Below are 17,834 nucleotides of genomic sequence, written 5' to 3'. Positions count from 1 at the left end.
AGCTGCTGCCTTTCACTTGTTGCATTACACCAATATGAATTTGTTTGTAACAACTTACATTTCAGATCAATAGTATAAATGTGATGTGAATAAAGTAGTAGCCTTAATGATAAAAAACTGTAATCATGCTTGGCTTTATAACAGTAATACACTGTTGATGTATTTGTTCTAGATTCAACATGGTGGACGACTAATGGACAAGTTTCTGGAAGTCAGATGGGCCTGCTGATCAGTGACATCACAGAGGAAGACGCAGGGCTGTACGTGTGCATCTCTGGGCCAGAAGAGGAGTATATATCTGTATTTAACATCCATGTCCGTAAGACACAGAGGAAAAGCAGAGGCACCAGGAGTTTACACTGGGAGAGGAAGCTGATAAACCCAGAGGTAGGCAGCCTCCAGGGGGAGGGTCAGGGGACAGACCTGAACTCTCTAGATGTCCACAGGGCTACTCAGAGAACACAGTCTGACCTGGTCCTGGCTGTCTGCCTGTCTGTATTTATCACCTTCCTGTTAGCATTTATACTTGGTGCTCTGGCCAGACCTCTCCTGGACCCTCTCTGGAGAAGGTGCTGTAACCGTACCAAGCAGAGCTCCTCCCCAGCCCAGTCGGTCTCCTCTGCTGGGCAGTGCCCCTACGACAATGAGGCCTATTCAGATGAGGAGGCTCGGGAGGAACTAGGGACACACAGGGAGAGTAGAGTGACATTCAGCGGCCATCCTTCAGAAATAAGGGTTCAGAATAACATTCCATACTATGATACTGTGGTCAATGGCAGACAGGACAACCTTGCTGGGGAATATGATGCAACATATGAGAATGTTCAGGTGAGGGATACCTCACACCCCTCCCTTGAGGTCCATCACCCGCCTGAGGAGGAGAAGCCCAGAGCACGGGACTCTGTCAGTTCAGGCAGCTCCCAGCAGGACAGCCCAGAGACAGACACCCATAGTGGAGACCTTTCTGATGTCTCTCTGAGTGAACCACAAGTGGGTGCTCACCCAGTCCATACCCACCATGGCATGGAGTTTGAACCCATCCCTGACCCAGATCAGTTGCAGGGATATCGAAGCTTGTCCGTGTCTTCACACTCTGACCAGGAGAGGCTGGATAGGGATCAGGATATGGACTGGCCCAAAGACAATTTGGCTCAGAGATTGGAGGAGGAGCGCAAGACCCAGAATAATCCCTGGGAGCCTCAATCACCCCAGAAGGAAGACGACTCCTTTGAGCAGAGTTCAGATTTCTCTATGGTTAAACAAGTTGATGTACCACATATCAAGATCGGCAGCGTGGGTGAGATCCCTGGATTTACAGCTGAGCCCTTTACTGATTGGAAACCAAACAAGGCAGATCCAAACCCCATGGAGCCTGAGCTGTGGAATGACACTGGAGAGAGCTTTGAGTTCCCTGATTCCATCCGAGGTGCATCGGCATGGTCCAGCAGTCAAGATCTCTCGAGTTCTGCTTTTGACGATGAATTGAGAAAGGAGTATGAACAAGCTCGGAATGAAGAACCGCTGGTGAAAGACCAGAGGGAGAATGATAGGTTCAGCTCCAGCAGCTCAAGTTACAGTGGGAATGAACCTACAGCATTCACTGTGAACCCAGAGACAGAGGTAGTGAAGGAGAAGATGATTGTCCAGAATGTGGGTGAACTGAGACAGGAAGTTCAAAGCACTCCTGTGTTTTCAGAGCACTCTGATTGGTCCAGTGATTGTGGGGATGAACCCACAAAGTACACAGTGAACGAGGAGCGCGATGAGGAAGATGAGGATAAAGCTCAAGTTCCAGATGTCACGTACAGGGATCCATCTCTCAGTCTTGGAGATATTGTCTCTTTGGTGCCAAGGAAAGCTCTCAATATCGGCTTCTCCAAGGAAGGTTTTAAATATCAACCAGAGCCTGAGACAAGGTCGACTGGCTTGGATCTAATCACCCATAGTGCCATCAGCTTAAAGGAGTCCCTTCCCCAACCATCATTTCCCTCAGATGGGGCAAGGGTTGGAGACCCCCCAGTTCCAGTCTATATCCCCAGACTCAGTAAGCGTCTGGATATTCAGGAAGCTCCACCTGCTGCCCCAGGTTCACACTCACCTGCTGGTTCATCCTCTTCTAGCAGTGAGAGTAAGGATGAGACTACAATTAATCAAAAAAGAGAAGAGGAGAATGCGAAGGTCCCAGATTCATCTTTCAGTCTTGCAGGCATTGATGTCTCTTTTGCCCAAAGGAGAGCTCTCAGTATCGGCTTCGCCAAGGACAGCTCTTATCACCCACATCCAGAGCCTGAGTCAAGGTGGTCTGGCCTGGGTCTCACCTCCCAAACTGCCATCAGCACAAAAGATGAAGGCTTTAAGAAATACACCAAGCCCCTTCCCCAACTGTCTTTACCAAAAACATCACTCCCTTTCTCCACCTCTTCAGACGGGAAGATGGCTGAGGAGTCTCCAACTCAACTCTTCTATGTCCCCCCACTTGGGAGATGTCTGGATATCCAGCCCCCTCAGGAAGCTCCACCTGCTACCCCAAGAACACCCCCACCCTCTGGTTCATCCTCTTCTAGCACCGGGAGCGAGGATGAGACTACAATGAACCGAAAAAGAGAAGAGGAGAAAGCTAAGATCCCTGATGTCACACATAGGGATTACTCTCTCAATTCTGGAGACACACAAATTAAAGTACCTTTCTCTCCAAGGAAAGATCTCAATATCAGCTTCTCTAACAAGAGTTCTCAGTATCAACATGAGTCTGAGGCAAGGTACGAGAGTGTAACCAGAACAAAGGGTGGAGACTTTGATGAAGACACCAAGCTTCGTCCCCAAATGTCTTTGCCCAAAACATCACTCCTTTCCACCACCACCTCAGACAGGGTGAGAGCTGAGGAGACACCAGTTCAAATCTACATCCCTGGACTCAGGATGCGTCAGAATATTCAGCCCCCTCAGGAAGCTCCACCTGCCGAATCATCCTCTTCCAGCTGTGAGACTGGAGATGAGACTCCAAAACACACAATGAAACCAGCTAAAGACATTACAGATTATTTTTCCCCAAGGAGAGCACTCAATATCAGCTTTAACAACTCAGCCAGTACCACAGATGAGGTGGAGAGGAAGACCGGAGCAGAGGACAGGTGGGATCAGCCAGGGCTTGGTGGGCTGAAGGCGCTGTCAGAGAGAACACGAAGGGACACAGAGGACAGTTCTACAGACATTAATGTTTCTTCCTCCCAAATAAGAGCGCTCAATATCAACTTTGATGCCTCAGACAGCAGCACAGACGAGGTGGGGAGGAGGGCCGGAGCAGACTACAGTAACCCTACTGAAGAAATCAGTCCCTCTCCCCAACTGTCATTGTACAAAACATCACACTTTTTCTCCACCCCCACAGATGAGGCGAGGCCTAGAAGAGAGTATTCACTCCAAATTCCCCTACACAGGAAGCGCTTAGTTGTAGACATCCAGCCCCCCCCAGCTCTACCTGATGCCCCAGCAACACCACCACCACCATCCCCAGAGGGAGAGGAAGCTGCAGGGTATGGATGGAGGAGCAGGGGACAACAGATGAGAGCCATGGATGGATTTGGCTGTAACTCCATGACACAGGGAGAGAGGAGCTATACGGGGTTAGTGGCTGCTAAACCATTCGGATTATCTCGTCCGTATCAGAGCGTTACCTCAGAGACCATTATGACCACCCAGTGTAGTGAGGTCTCTACCTCTGGTGACCTCAACATGACCTACTCTAACTCCACCCTCCATTTTGAGACACACAAGGAGGGCAGTGAAGCTTGAGCGCTACAACTGTAATTGTTTGTACTGATTAAAATAAAAATCACCTGAGAAGTTAATGCAGCAGATGAAAGTTAAAACGTAAGTTGTTTATTTTAATTACAGAATTATACTGTTATTACATTGTTGTAAATGAGTGTAAAACCAGACATGTTTGTCTTAATGAAAATAGCTGTTTAAGTGACTGAATGATTTCAGACTGAGGCAAATAAAAGGTGGGACCATTAAAACACTATTTCCCAGATTCATATCCACCTACTTTACTCACTCGGTACCCTACTCCCCTCTATTTTTCTACAAAATAATCTCTTCATGACACTGCCTCCACATTATGTGTAGGCCTATGCATCATAAATAAACCTGTAAAGAAAGTAGCCCATATTGTGTTTGTGATGTTTTTATATCAGTTAATCTATGGGTCCCTGGATAATAAGGTGCACACATGACACGTGGTAATTACTGTGGTAATGCAATAGTACAAATAAAAATACATTAGGCCTACAGTAACGAATCAAACATAATCCTGTGCAATTTAAAAACACAGAACGAACATCTCATCACAAACAACATTTGAATCTTTCTGTAAAGGAAGATGGCAAAGCAAAAATGAAAGACAACAATAAGTTAATAAACCCCTTTATATATATATATATATATATGTAGAGATACTGTAGGTTACAGTGAAAACAGACACACATACTGTACATACATATACAGTCAGGACAGGGTTGTTCAACCTCCTGCATTACCAATGTAGAACACCATCTGAATTAGACTTTGTACAAATTATTAGTGCGCAGTCCAGCCACATCTCCGAAAACCTAATATACACAAATACACTGATGACTGACAGGACAGCAAAAGCATCATGGATCACTGATAAGTGGAGATCTCATTACTTCATAAATTGATCAATTTACTGTACATGCTTTAGTTGTGGATCAGACGCCACTGGGTTTGACCAATCAATGATTGACATGTCAAAAGATCTGATACCATTCTTTTACCACACGCAGTCTCATGTTAATTTCAGTTCATGTCCATTTATTTGAGACTGACAGTGGGGTTCTTAATTGTCGTTTTTACTGTGTGTGTGATGGGGGGAGGGGTTGGCAAATGCAGGAGGGAACTCCTCTTCCCCAAATGAGGTTACATGTGTGTTTCAGCTCTGAATATACACGATCATGGTTTTCATAAAGCGTTAAGACAACATGGAGGATATCAAATGAAGCACAAATTCCTGAACAAAAAACAACAAAACAAGTTTTCAATAATCTCATCCATTCACAGATGGCTCTGACGGAGAGCGTGCATGCAAAGTTTCACTCATGACAATTGAGCGTCACATCACAGCCAGAGACAAATGTTTATACATGTGTTACAAGAACATTAGCCTACGCATAGCATCGTCACAGGGTTCTAAATCTAACCCTTCAATGTCCATGATTTTGAGACCTCTTGAATGATAAGCCCAACAGTCTCATTTCATCCTGATCTAATCCCTGACCACTGTGTGTGTGTGTGCGTGTTGAGCAAGTAAAGCAACCTCCATAAAAAATGTTGAGACAAAAGATACTCGTACAAACCTACAGCTTAGAAACATAGATTGGTCACGTAAACCATGAATGCTGGCCAGTCCACTAACGACTGACCACTGCACTGTAATAAGAGTTAATAAGCAGCACTGCTGATTGGTTAGTTGTTGTGGTATGAGGTGAACTGAAGCCTTCGCAGGGGGCTAAAATGCTTTAGCACAGGCTCATAGTGAGCGTGGGGATGAAAACCACTGGGGGCTCAAAATCACTGGCACAAATTACTTCATCATAGTAAACTGTGCAGGAGTCATCATCCACCTGTAACAGCTTTAAGGACCATGGCTAAAAGAACAACTACTGTAACACTCAGCCATTTGACACAATGTACTTCTTTCAGAATTCCAATTCAACCCAAATATAGGACACAACTGATAGAAACGATGGGTTCTGTAGGTTATAAAGAGACAAGCACAGATCAAGTTCAAAGCACGGATATACAATATTCAAATGTGCCCAGGTCAAAATGACCTTGATTTAAGACTAAGACCGACTGTTCAAAAGGGAGGGATTTTGTTTGTTTTATTCCTCCTCGCAGGAGCGAAGGGTTGAAGAGTGGATCTTTCTTTCACACAAAACCATTTAGCCCACGTCAGCCACTCATGAGAACAGGTTATCCTATCACACAGCAATATGACATCACAGTGAGGGGGTGCAACGCCACAGGGGCTGCCATGTGCTTAACCACAATGCAACATGGGTAGGGAACATTACCTGGAGATGGTGACCATAAGTAATCTACATCCCAATCTCCCCGGGGAAACTTACACCTAGTTTTGACCTTACACCCCCTCGCCCAAAACCACACTGCAATCATTACCTGGAAGCACCACCTGTCATCACTGACACGCACCTCTCCCATTTTGTATAGTTTGTTTTCTCATAGCCGTTGTCGTTATCGTCGTATTATGTTGTTTTGTTGACGTTTGTTGCAGTGTACCTGATGCTATGACATCTGTCTTTCTTTGTACCATTCCACAAACTCATCCAACAAAACTGGCCCTGACAAAATGAGAGAAAAGAATGATAACATTAGGGAACTGATCACCTGTACCACCATGAGAATGAGTGTTTTTGTGTATTAGTGTCATTGTGCATTAGTGTGTGTGTGGATACTCACAGGCTCCATCCTCGTCATAGTTACTGAGGTCCAGGTTGATTGTCCTGCTGAACTCTAAAACGTTGCACCACTGGTCTTTGTTGATGACCTTATACTTGGATTGCTAAATAAATGAACATAGACAGGCAGTCAATACAAAGAACACTACATTCTCACACAGTTCCCTCACTTTATTAAGTTGAATGTTACACAGGTTAGACTCCATACCTCTAAAAACTGATTGAACACAGGAAACAGTGACCAAGTCTTTCCAAGGAGAAGCCCCAACATGCACTTGGCTGTGTTCAGATCTAAACTCCTCTGGTCCTTTTCCTGTACAATCAAAAATATACAGACGTCGCCAAGGTCATGGGTCAAATATGACTCAATTGAAATATTTAACTGTAAGTGATTAAGTAATACAGTAAGCCAACTAGTAATGGTCATTGATCCTTTGGAATTCATGAGGACACAAATGCAAATCCCATGTGCTTTGTTTATTAAATGGTATTGATCTCACTTCAAGCTCTATATTTCCATTCACTGTAAAGCTCAATTAATTGCTTTCAGGGGAACATGCCTTACAATTACTTCAATCCAAGCCAGACTATGTAAATAGCCCATCAGTACTCTTGATTAGCGCTTCAGCCATGCAAAACAAACAAGAAAATAATCTTGACACTCAGAACTTGTGAACACTAAGCTGAGAGCTGACAGCACAGCAATATTTTCATACCTGACATCACTGGTATTTTTCGTGTTTATTTATATAAAATGGTAATAAAGTTTAATGTATAATCTGTCGTGTGTTGAATCTAAATATCAACAAATAAATATCCATGGGGAATGAATATCCCAGTCAGAGGAAATCTAGTGATAATACTGCAGATTAGGTTTTGCCTCACTCACCCGAGCGAAGTCGAAGGCGTATCTGTAAATGAGCTTAAAGTTGGTGGTGTCGTTTAGGACAGACCTCAGGTAGTCCAGGGAGTTCCTCAGCCTCTCTGTGGAGTCGCACCTGACAACGCCAGAGAGACAGGTTAGAGACAGACTAGAGTGTAGACTATAAAACAGACAGTAGACTATACAGGCAGAGGCAGACTATAACCCCAGTCTGTTATCAGCACCATTTTGTACACTTCACAGCTAGAAATTGAAATAAACTGTATGGACAGACACGCACAGAACATATGTACAATAAAAACACACAAATTTAGAGCAGACTTACTGCAGGGAGCCCATGCCATTCAACCACTCCTGTAGGGTGAAGTAGCCCATGCTCTGGGCATCCAGCTTCCAGGCCAGAACCAGCATCACCACCTGTTCACAAACACCATACACTCACATATTACTATAAACTGAAATGCTTGATATTTCAAATATTTACTTTCAATTAATAATTGTAATCTTTATGCCATCTCTCAATAACAGAGTTTTCCCCAACTCAAACACAGTTTGTCAAAGACTCCAGCCACCCAAGTCATAGACTGTTCTCTCTGCTACCGCACGGCAAGCAGTACCGATGCACCAAGTCTGGAACCAACAGGACCCTGAACAGCTTCTAACCCAAAGCCATAAGACTGCTGAACAGTAAATCAAATGGCTACCCGGACTATTTGCATTGTTTAGTTGCACCGACTCACTTGCATTGGCTCTATGCACACTCACTGGACTCTACCCACACACTTACACATACTACACTGACACTCCAACACAAACACACAGTGGAAGAATGAGAGAAGGTGATACTCGCTTCTAGTGATGGCTGATGTGGGAGCACAGCATGATGACTACATCGTTTGGATGGCAGACCATCTGTGGGCTATCCAGGGTTAAAAACACCTTATGTGGAAATCTCAATGAAGAGACATTCCCACAGAAGTCCTAGGGTCATTGAAGCCAGGAGAGGTGAAGACTGATTAAACTTGAATCGACTAAATGAATGTTACTGTGTGAATTAAATTGTCATGTTTGGATTGTTTCAAGAGTTCATAAAGAGCTAAGAATTTTGATATGTGTCATTGTACTGTAAACCGTTATTCTGCTAGTCGGACGGCGGATAATTCAAAGAGGAGCGACACAGGTGTGCCCCCGGATAATTTAGATAAGAGTTGTGATGATTAGATCCATTGTGATGATTTAGGATTTGCATGCACATGTAGATGGATTATAAATGTCACCCATCTACATAGACATGACTAGCCATCCTTACATTTTCTGGTTCCACTCCAATGTCTTCACAGAACTTCTCCATTCCTTCTGGCCCCACGACATCATCACAGCCTATTAAAGACACACACACACAGAGTCATTATATATGCTGTATACGCCATCATCAACTCCTACCATAAACAAACGCATAGCATCAATCTGCAATATTATGACAGCATAGTAGCCAGACACAAAAATGCTATGACATTGCAACCATAGAGACTCTACTCTATTAACATGTCATAATCAGGAGGTCAAAGCATTCACTATTATAACATCACGAAAACTATAATTGGTTATCTCCATTGTTATGTCATACACTCTGACATCACAGCAAAAATGACAATCACAATGCATACATATATACATAACAATTCTCTATGACCCTATCCCACCTGCAGGTGACATATAAAACATTAATCTACGACAATTTCAGCAAGCAAGAGACATCCTTTATGAAGCAATCAATGATGCCCTAGTCACAGCTTTGTCATACAACACAATTTAACTATGACATGAAAACCCCAATCTAAGGGTAATAGAGAAGGCATTTACACCGTTATGGTCTGTGTGTTTATACAAACTGATAGAGGAATATTTTTATTTACAATTCTTGTCTCACCTGCGTATTCGTAGAACCACTCCAGACATCTTTTACTGGAGAAGCTCTCCTCCTCTCGGATTTGTGGTGCCTCATGTTTTCTAAAAACACTGCATTTCGAAAACGACAATTTCAGACAATCTATGGCACAAGTGCACACAGCATATTTCAGACATTACTGCAGGTGCTGGGAATACATTGAGCGACTTAAAATCCTACCGTCTGGGAGCATATCACACACTATGATGTAAAAAAGGTTCATCCTGTTAATCCCTATTGGATGAGCTATGTGATGACAAGTCCTCTTGCTGCTCTTTTGAATTTCTGAGTTGGCAATGACGTATGCAAATTCGCTGGGGAGACAAATCACTTGTCATCATGCATGCATACGGTTTCAGTGAACAGTTAATCTCTGAAACCCAGAACAACATTTTTGCGTAATTAATCTGGGGGGGAGATGTATGAGAAAATCTACTAAAATGAGGAGTGGAAGCAGGGCCATAACTCCACCCCATCTCTCTGCAAGTTTCAAGCAAGGCTATGGGTCAAATGTACCATCCCCTTCCGAATTTCCAAAGAAGTGCACACCCGCTAAACCATGATTTATTCAAATAACCAGTTACAAAAACCTCCACACATAACCGTTGCTCGTTAGTCATCAAATCCAACAGTCTTTTGACAGATGTTACGATACAATTTCTGTTACATAGTCTGTGCACGAGAGATTAGTGAACAGTGAATAAGACTGTTAGATATAACATTTTACATTTTAGTCATTTAGCAGACGCTCTTATCCAGAGCGACTTACAGTTAGTGAATACATATATATATATATTATTTTTTTTTATACTGGCCCCCCGTGGGAATCGAACCCACAACCCTGGCGTTGCAAACGCCATGCTCTATCAACTGAGCTACATCCCTGCCGGCCATTCCCTCCCCTACCCTGGACAACGCTGGGCCAATTGTGCGCCGCCCATGAGTCTCCCAGTCGCGGCCAGCTGCGACAGAGCCTGGATTCGAACCAGGATCTCTAGTGGCACAGTTAGCACTGCCTTAGACCACTGCACCACTCACTCCTCTCCTATATAGTCTAGTTACTTAGCTAACTGTTGCATAAGTTGGTGTAGCAGGTTGGTAGTACCTGTCCTGGCGACTCTTCTTGGCTGGCAGGTCATCTCCAGCAGTGGGTCTCCTCTTTTTCCTAGGAGGCATGGCTCTGGAGCAGCAGGCTGAGGGAAACACAATATGAGAGAGATAGAGAGTGATATAGAGATCAGGGACAATAGGTGTACAAGTGTCACATGGGTCTGCATTAGGTGCAGGCAGGGTCGGTACCTGTGGAGTGACTGTCCTGTCCAACGTTCTCCGTCAGGTTCTGAGGGGCGGGATAAATGTATTAGGCAACCACCACCAAGACACACAAACACACAGACTTCTGCATGCATTGAGCAAGGGGAGGGTGTGTAGGGACAGGAGGCTTGCTCTCTCATTTCCTCAAGCTTGTAACCTTTAGAGATGCAGTTATTATTTCAGACAGCGAGAGAGGGAGGAGAGACGATAGGATGAATCACACCCTTTAAGGGTCCATCCAGGAATACAAAATGAATCTATATCTATAACTCATTAATAACTCCGATTAATTTGTAGATAGGGCGAAATGTCCACGATCAAATCCTTAGCGTCGTGCCAGAGTAAGTCCAACAGGAAACAACAGTTGGAACAGGTGGCTAGTACTCATACGACACATGAAGAATACACAATGATATGAGGGCAAAATGCTTTTACCAGCCTGTGCAGGGTGTGGTAGATTTTGTGAATGCTGGCCAGTGTAGACAAATGGGAGTGTAGCTGAAAATCTATAGGGTGAAAAATACAATTTCAGCACATCGCTAACTTTAACACTACTACAGTACATAAGTAGATATGGAACACATATGCAACAGTACATGTAACAGTATATGAAACAAAAATCTGCTGCTCACAGAAACATAACCTCATCTTAATGACATGCTGCATAACATGTCAATTCACTAGGTTTCCCAAGGCACAGAGAAGGGAGAGCTCACCATCTGCTACCCACAGCCTGCCTACATCATGCTCCCTCTGTCATAGCCATGGTCACCTCTTGCATTCAGCCAATATGAATGAGAACGCATGCATGTACAACCATCTTAATCACCATCTTCATCATTTGCATCAAAACAGTTGGGATAACTAAATAGTGATGTCACAGCCATAACTGCAAACAATCAAGGCATTTCATCATGGGATTGACAATTTAAAAAAAAATTAGCAGTTATAGTAGTCTTCTATCACAATTACCAACCAGAGGGTAGTATGATGAAGTACTATAATGCAATAGGCTACTGCTAGATAAAAGGCACTAGTATTCAGTGGCCTACAGATCATGAGCCGGGCTGACACGAGGATGGTATTCAATACATACATGTAACGTTACTGTATAAAAGGGTTCAAAGAATGCCAGCCAAAAATTGTTTGTCGATTTTGATTAAACACTATGCCGACATATGCTTATCCAAGAAAATAATGTTATCTTCATCTACGTTCGCTAAGTGTCAACATAGTTTTGTGAAAACGCTCACACAAGCAAGATAGATCAACGAAAGGCCGAATCCAGTGAGATATATATATATATTAGTCGAATCCCATCAAACACTAGATGAATATAGCCTACCTAAAATAGGTACAGACGCACAACTTGCACAGAGTTTAGAAAGTATCTGGAGAGTAGATGGAGACATGGTTGTTGTAGTCCATTTCCTGGATCAAGGCTCTTATATCAGGAGCAATGGAGAGTGGAATTAGACTACAATTCCCAGGCCTCAGAAATGAATAATTTCATTCAACAACCCTCTCCTGCTACTCACCCCAACTGATGAATGCATGTTATATTGTTACAAAAATGTTACATCCTATGGAATAGTGCATAAATGTATCTTATGGTTCTCTTGGAACAATTGATGTAGATGACGCGCAGTCAGAGAGAGCTATTGCAGCCGGCATAGAAATATATTTTACAGAACTGCGTCACAATTTTCATCCTCTGTAATTTTCCGCAGTTGCTTGGAAAACTGACCTATTTAGCCTTACACAGCATTGTTTTCCAAGTGTTACTTGCAATGCAGCTGCACTGCATTCCCACCCGTAAATAACCGACAAAATATCAGTATAATGTGGTCGACAATAATGACACATTAAGATGTATTGAACAGAATAGTTGCCTTGGCAATGTTACCGTTCCTAACAATTTCCAACAAAATGTGCGTGCCTCTAGCAATAACAGTACACAGTATTCTCCCTTTGTTGCGCCCCAAGACAACACTGGGAAAGGCTATAGTCAGATAGTCTGTACAGACATTTATTCGATTAACAGTTCATAGAACCATCCAAATCTAAAAGTATACAGATGCAATAGACCCGGTTATCAATACGTGGAGCCTATCCTACCGCACGTAAAATACACCAAAAGCCACAACTATACTTACTTGCCACATCAGAGTGCATTTTTAATAAACACACAACCGTCTGTGTGAAGTCCGAGGACCGGCCAGTAGGCGGGACATGTCAACATAACCATGTCCACAGATAATTTAGGTGGACGAGGAACCTAGTAGCCGCACCCCTAATCCTTCATGATAGGCTGTCTCTGGTGTCATGTAGGACAGCTGTAGACAAAGAATTAAGAACCTCCTTTGGACTAACATGAGAGATCAAAGTTCCAAACCAGGCCATCCCACCGCTGTGGTTCATTGGCTAGGAAATGATCTCCATAATCAGTGAGGGGATTCTATTAATGTCCCGGGTGAATCGGGTTAACGTTTATTGCATTACATTTGGAAAAGGGCTGTCTCCCAGGCCTGAACCAGTTGGATTTGTCTAGACGGGATACAGCTTTTGTCAAATGTGACTTTTCGCAGCAGAATTAGGAGAATTTACGCAGCATGTTAGAATGTAGCAGGTTAGGGGAATTAGGTTAACATTAGTAAAAGGGTTAGGGTTAGCTAAAATGCAAAAACAAATCTATTTGACGTCAAATTTGAGAAAAGCTGTATCCCATCAAGACATGACAGAGCCAGGTGGCCGGGGAAACTTTATCGAATCCCCTCAAATCGGAATTTCCTCGCGCTAGAATGAAAACTAAAACACGATGGGGACCTTCATTGATCAGTTCACTCATAAGGAACCTCCACCATACACCTTGTGAATGGTAAAAATGTATTTCAGTCATAAGCAACTACACTGAACAAAAATATAAACGCAACATGCAACAATTTCACCAATTTTTCTGGGTTACAGTTCATATAAGGAAATCAGACAATTTAAATAAATAAATAATGCCCTAATCTATGGTTTTCACGAGTGGGCAGGGGCGCAGCCATGGGTGGGCCTGGGAGGGCATAGGCCCACCCACTGTAGAGCCAGGCCCAGCCAATCTGAATGAGTTTTTCCCCACAAAAGAGCTTTATTACAGACATAAATATTCCTCAGTTTCATCAGCTGTCCAGGTGGCTGGTCTCAGATGATCCCGCAGGTAAAGAAGCTGGATGTGGAGATCCTGGGCTGGCATGGTTACACGTGGTCTGCGGTTGTGAGGCTGGTTGCACGCACTGCCAAATTCTCTAAAAACAATGTTGGAGGAGGCTTATGGTAGAGAAATGAACATTACATTCTCTGGCAACAACTCTGGTGGACATACCTGCAGTCAGCATGCCAATTGCACACCTTGTGTTGTGTGACAAAACTGCACATTTTAGAGTGGCCTTTTATTGTCCCTAGCACAAGGTGCACCTGTGTAATGATCATGCTGTTTAATCAGCTTCTTGATAGGCCACACCTGTCAGGTGGATGGATTATCTTGGCAAAAGAGAAATGCTCACTAACAGGGATGTAAACAAATGTGTGCATAACATTTGAGAGAAATACACTTTTTGTGAGAAAGGAAAACTTCTGGGATCTTTTATTTCAGCTCATGAAACCAACACTTTACATGTTGCGTTTATATTTTTGTTTAGTATATGTTGGTTCTAAAATACAACTGGTTACAACGCCAAGGTAGTGGGTTCGATCCCCGGGACCACCCATACACTCATGGGGGGGGGGGGGGGGTTGTACCTATTCGTATTGAAACTGTGCTTAAAATATGCTTAGAATTTAATCATATGTAAAATATTTCTTAGAGTAACCACCACTTTATTGCATTTATGTTAGATCCAGTCATGCCATTATTGGTGGCATAGTTGCAACAGTCATGTGACTCACACAAAGTATATAATATACATGGTATATTATTTTCTTGGGTCCTCAGGATTAATTTTTTTACCCACTTATACATGAAACTTTGATTCACACACACTATACTGTACTCATTAAAACAGCAGGTCTTTGGACTCTGGACCTGCACATTTTATTTTCTGATAATCACACAGAAAACAGTGAATTAACCTTTAATTAACCCTCCATGTACACTTTTAAAAGGCTTTAAAAACAGAAAACTACTTCCATCTGAAACTACTGCCCCCATCTGAGGATACTGTTGGCGACTGATGGGCATGTATTCAAAGCGTTATTTCAGAAGATGACTTAACCTTTTTTAATACTTTGTTCTTTGACCATCGGTCACCAGAGGGGTTAATTAACTCCATTACAGTGGAAGCTCAGTGAAAAGGCATGATGTAAATAAAGCTGAAAATCAATCAAACCCGCTCTGCTAGAAAATATTACTGTTTCTTTGTCACGCTAATGCACATTCTAACTAAGTGGTGTGGGGAAAAACAGGACTCCCTTTGATTTTAATAACATCTTTGCACCATAGGAACAACTTAATTTGTCCTCAGTGAGGGGTTACTGTAGTGCAGGTTTGATTGAATCCGGCCCTAAATCAGTAGGACTACTAACCTCTGTTCTCATGTTCCTCTCAGCTCTTCCCCTCTCTATGGGAAGCATGGCTGTCACTGGGGGGGCTCATCTACAAAGGTAAGACACTCGCATATCAGTCAGTTTAAATCAAGGTTCAGGTTTAACATCATAAACAAACATGTACTGTATCATATTTTCTTGCAGGAGTTTGGAGTGTATCAAAGAAAATTGGGCCATTCCCAAAACTAGCAGGTGAGCTGAGTCCATTAGAGAGGAAGTAGAGGGTTCCGTCCAGCAGGTTTCATCATGTGTGTTTACAATACTTGTGTTTGGGGAAACCTGGTTTCTATGGTGACTTAGTTACACATCTTCCTCAGTGCTGATGGACTCAGTTGCGGCTCCATACTCAGTGGTAGATGCAGAGTTGCTGGATAAAAACTGATTAATAAAAGGGGATAGGCTACTTTGGACATTCCAAAAGTGGCATCTGGACTTAACCTGTAATACAGAGTTTTAACATGTTTATGACCAATGATCTTGTCCCTTCAGCAGCTGGCATCATTGGTTGTTATGCAGTGGGGAAGGCTTCCTATGTTCCAACCTGCAGAAATAGGTTCCAGAGACTTGGGCTGGTCTTTGGTCCAGAATCTGAATATGGTTTTGGACCTGGCCCATTTGGAGGCCGTGGCTTTGGAGGGCGTGGTTCTGGCCCAGGACCCAGGTGAGTAGAGCTGAGGAATTTGTCACTTCTGTTGCCCATGGTAGTCTTTTTTCTTAAGCCTTATCATGCCAGTGGTTTATCAAGTAGGTTCAAGTTAAGGCACTAGCACAAGAATGGTATTTATTGCATGCTGGTATGAGTGATACTAAAGCTAATCTCTCGTGGACAGACATGTAACATAGCATCTAATGTAATCACGCAAGATTTAAGTTCTGGGTTTGTTAATGAGTTTTAACATTAACAGGTTCTCTGCCTCTTTTAGACACTGCCACCATGTGTGTGAAGAGTGTAAGCGACAGCAAGCCCCTGCTACACCAACAGAGGATGTGCAAAGCTAAAACACACACACTCAATTCTAATGATCCTCATCTATTCTCCCAAGTATGTTTGACACACCTTGGAGCCAATCCAGGCGATGCATTGCAAATAGACATGACGTAATTGTTTTGTATAAGTTCTACAAAAAATAAAGATAAGAGTATTTACCTCAGTTAAATATCTTGTTGATTTTTGTTGAGGTTTATGTGTATTCAGGATGACGCCATGTAGCAGTCACTGCCACAAGGAAGAGCCATCGCAGCATTGTTGAACAGATCTGAGATGGCTGTGCCATATTCTTTTAATTATGAAAGCTATCACTGCTCCAATTCATACTCCAGCAGAGATATAACGATCAGAGGCCCTGCGGGGGTTGTTATTGGTGTGTGGTTTGCGTGAGACTCTGGGTCATAAGTAGGCTATGAATGAAAATCACTTGGGCCGACTTCAACTTTGGCATGCATGTGATTGTAAGAAGTCAGTCATCCAAACAAAGCTAGCATACAATATAAAGCAGGGTTCCCCAACTGTCGGCCTGTGGGTGATTTTATTTGGCCCCCAAGTTTTGGGGGCATAAGACTAAAAACACCAGCAAATCAGCTCCAAGGAAATAACATTTTGAAAATCAGTTCCAAAGTATTCCTACGCATAATAGTGATACAGTGAGGGAAAAAAGTATTTGATCCCCTGCTGATTTTGTACATTTGCCCACTGACAAAGACATGATCAGTCTATAATTTTAATGGTAGGTTTATTTGAACAGTGACAGAGACAGAATAACAACAAAAAAATCCAGAAAAACACATGTCAAAAATGTTATAAATTGATTTGCATTTTAATGAGGGAAATAAGTATTTGACCCCTTTGCAAAACATGACTTAGTACTTGGTGGCAAAACCCTTGTTGGCAATCACAGAGGTCAGACGTTTCTTGTAGTTGGCCACCAGGTTTGCACACATCTCAGGAGGGATTTTGTTCCACTCCTCTTTGCAGATCTTCTCCAAGTCATTTAGGTTTCGAGGCTGACGTTTGGCAACTCAAACCTTCAGCTCCCACCACAGATTTTCTATGGGATTAAGGTCTGGAGACTGGCTAGGCCACTCCAGGACCTTAATGTGCTTCTTCTTGAGCCACTCCTTTGTTGCCTTGGCTGTGTGTTTTGGGTCATTGTCATGCTGGAATACCCATCCACGACCCATTTTCAATGCCCTGGCTGAGGGAAGGAGGTTCTCACCCAAGATTTGACAGTACATGGCCCCGTCCATCGTCCCTTTGATGCGGTGAAGTTGTCCTGTCCCCTTAGCTGAAAAACACCCCCAAAGCATAATGTTTCCACCTCCATGTTTGACAGTGGGGATGGTGTTCTTGGGGTCATAGGCAGCATTCCTCCTCCTCCAAACACGGAAAGTTGAGTTGATGCCAAAGAGCTCCATTTTGGTCTCATCTGACCACAACACTTTCACCCAGTTCTCCTCTGAATCATTCAGATGTTCATTGGCAAACATCAGACGGCCCTGTATATGTGCTTTCTTGAGCAGGGGGACCTTGTGGGCGCTGCAGGATTTCAGTCCTTCACGGCGTAGTGTGTTACCAATTCTTTTCTTGGTGACGATGGTCCCAGCT

The 17,834-nt window shown here is 43.2% G+C and overlaps 2 protein-coding genes across 2 annotated transcripts; one reads left to right on the top strand and one right to left on the bottom strand.

The window, feature by feature from the left end:
- Window positions 1-4,409: 4,409 nt before the first annotated feature.
- On the bottom strand, window positions 4,410-12,868 carry LOC311131464 (DCN1-like protein 4). Its single transcript, XM_084164478.1, has 11 exons — window positions 12,802-12,868; window positions 11,081-11,151; window positions 10,631-10,670; window positions 10,437-10,524; window positions 9,314-9,402; window positions 8,693-8,763; window positions 7,709-7,800; window positions 7,390-7,498; window positions 6,709-6,813; window positions 6,502-6,604; window positions 4,410-6,383 (listed from the first exon to the last, which is right to left on the bottom strand). The coding sequence occupies exons 1-11, from the start codon at window positions 12,818-12,820 to the stop codon at window positions 6,328-6,330; spliced, it is 843 nt and encodes a 280-aa protein (XP_084020604.1). The 5' UTR covers window positions 12,821-12,868; the 3' UTR covers window positions 4,410-6,327.
- A 2,353-nt stretch (window positions 12,869-15,221) lies between these two features.
- On the top strand, window positions 15,222-16,231 carry ociad2 (OCIA domain containing 2; the record flags this gene model as incomplete). Its single annotated transcript, XM_084163875.1, is given in 5 exon segments — window positions 15,222-15,269; window positions 15,271-15,289; window positions 15,377-15,424; window positions 15,722-15,893; window positions 16,156-16,231. Coding segments are annotated over 5 exon segments (363 nt in total).
- Between the last annotated feature and the right edge of the window lie 1,603 nt (window positions 16,232-17,834).

The sequence above is a fragment of the Coregonus lavaretus genome (assembly GCF_964263955.1).
Source record: "Coregonus lavaretus genome assembly, chromosome: 6".
Classification (NCBI taxonomy): domain Eukaryota; kingdom Metazoa; phylum Chordata; class Actinopteri; order Salmoniformes; family Salmonidae; genus Coregonus; species Coregonus lavaretus.
This window is presented reverse-complemented; position numbering and strand designations above follow the sequence as displayed.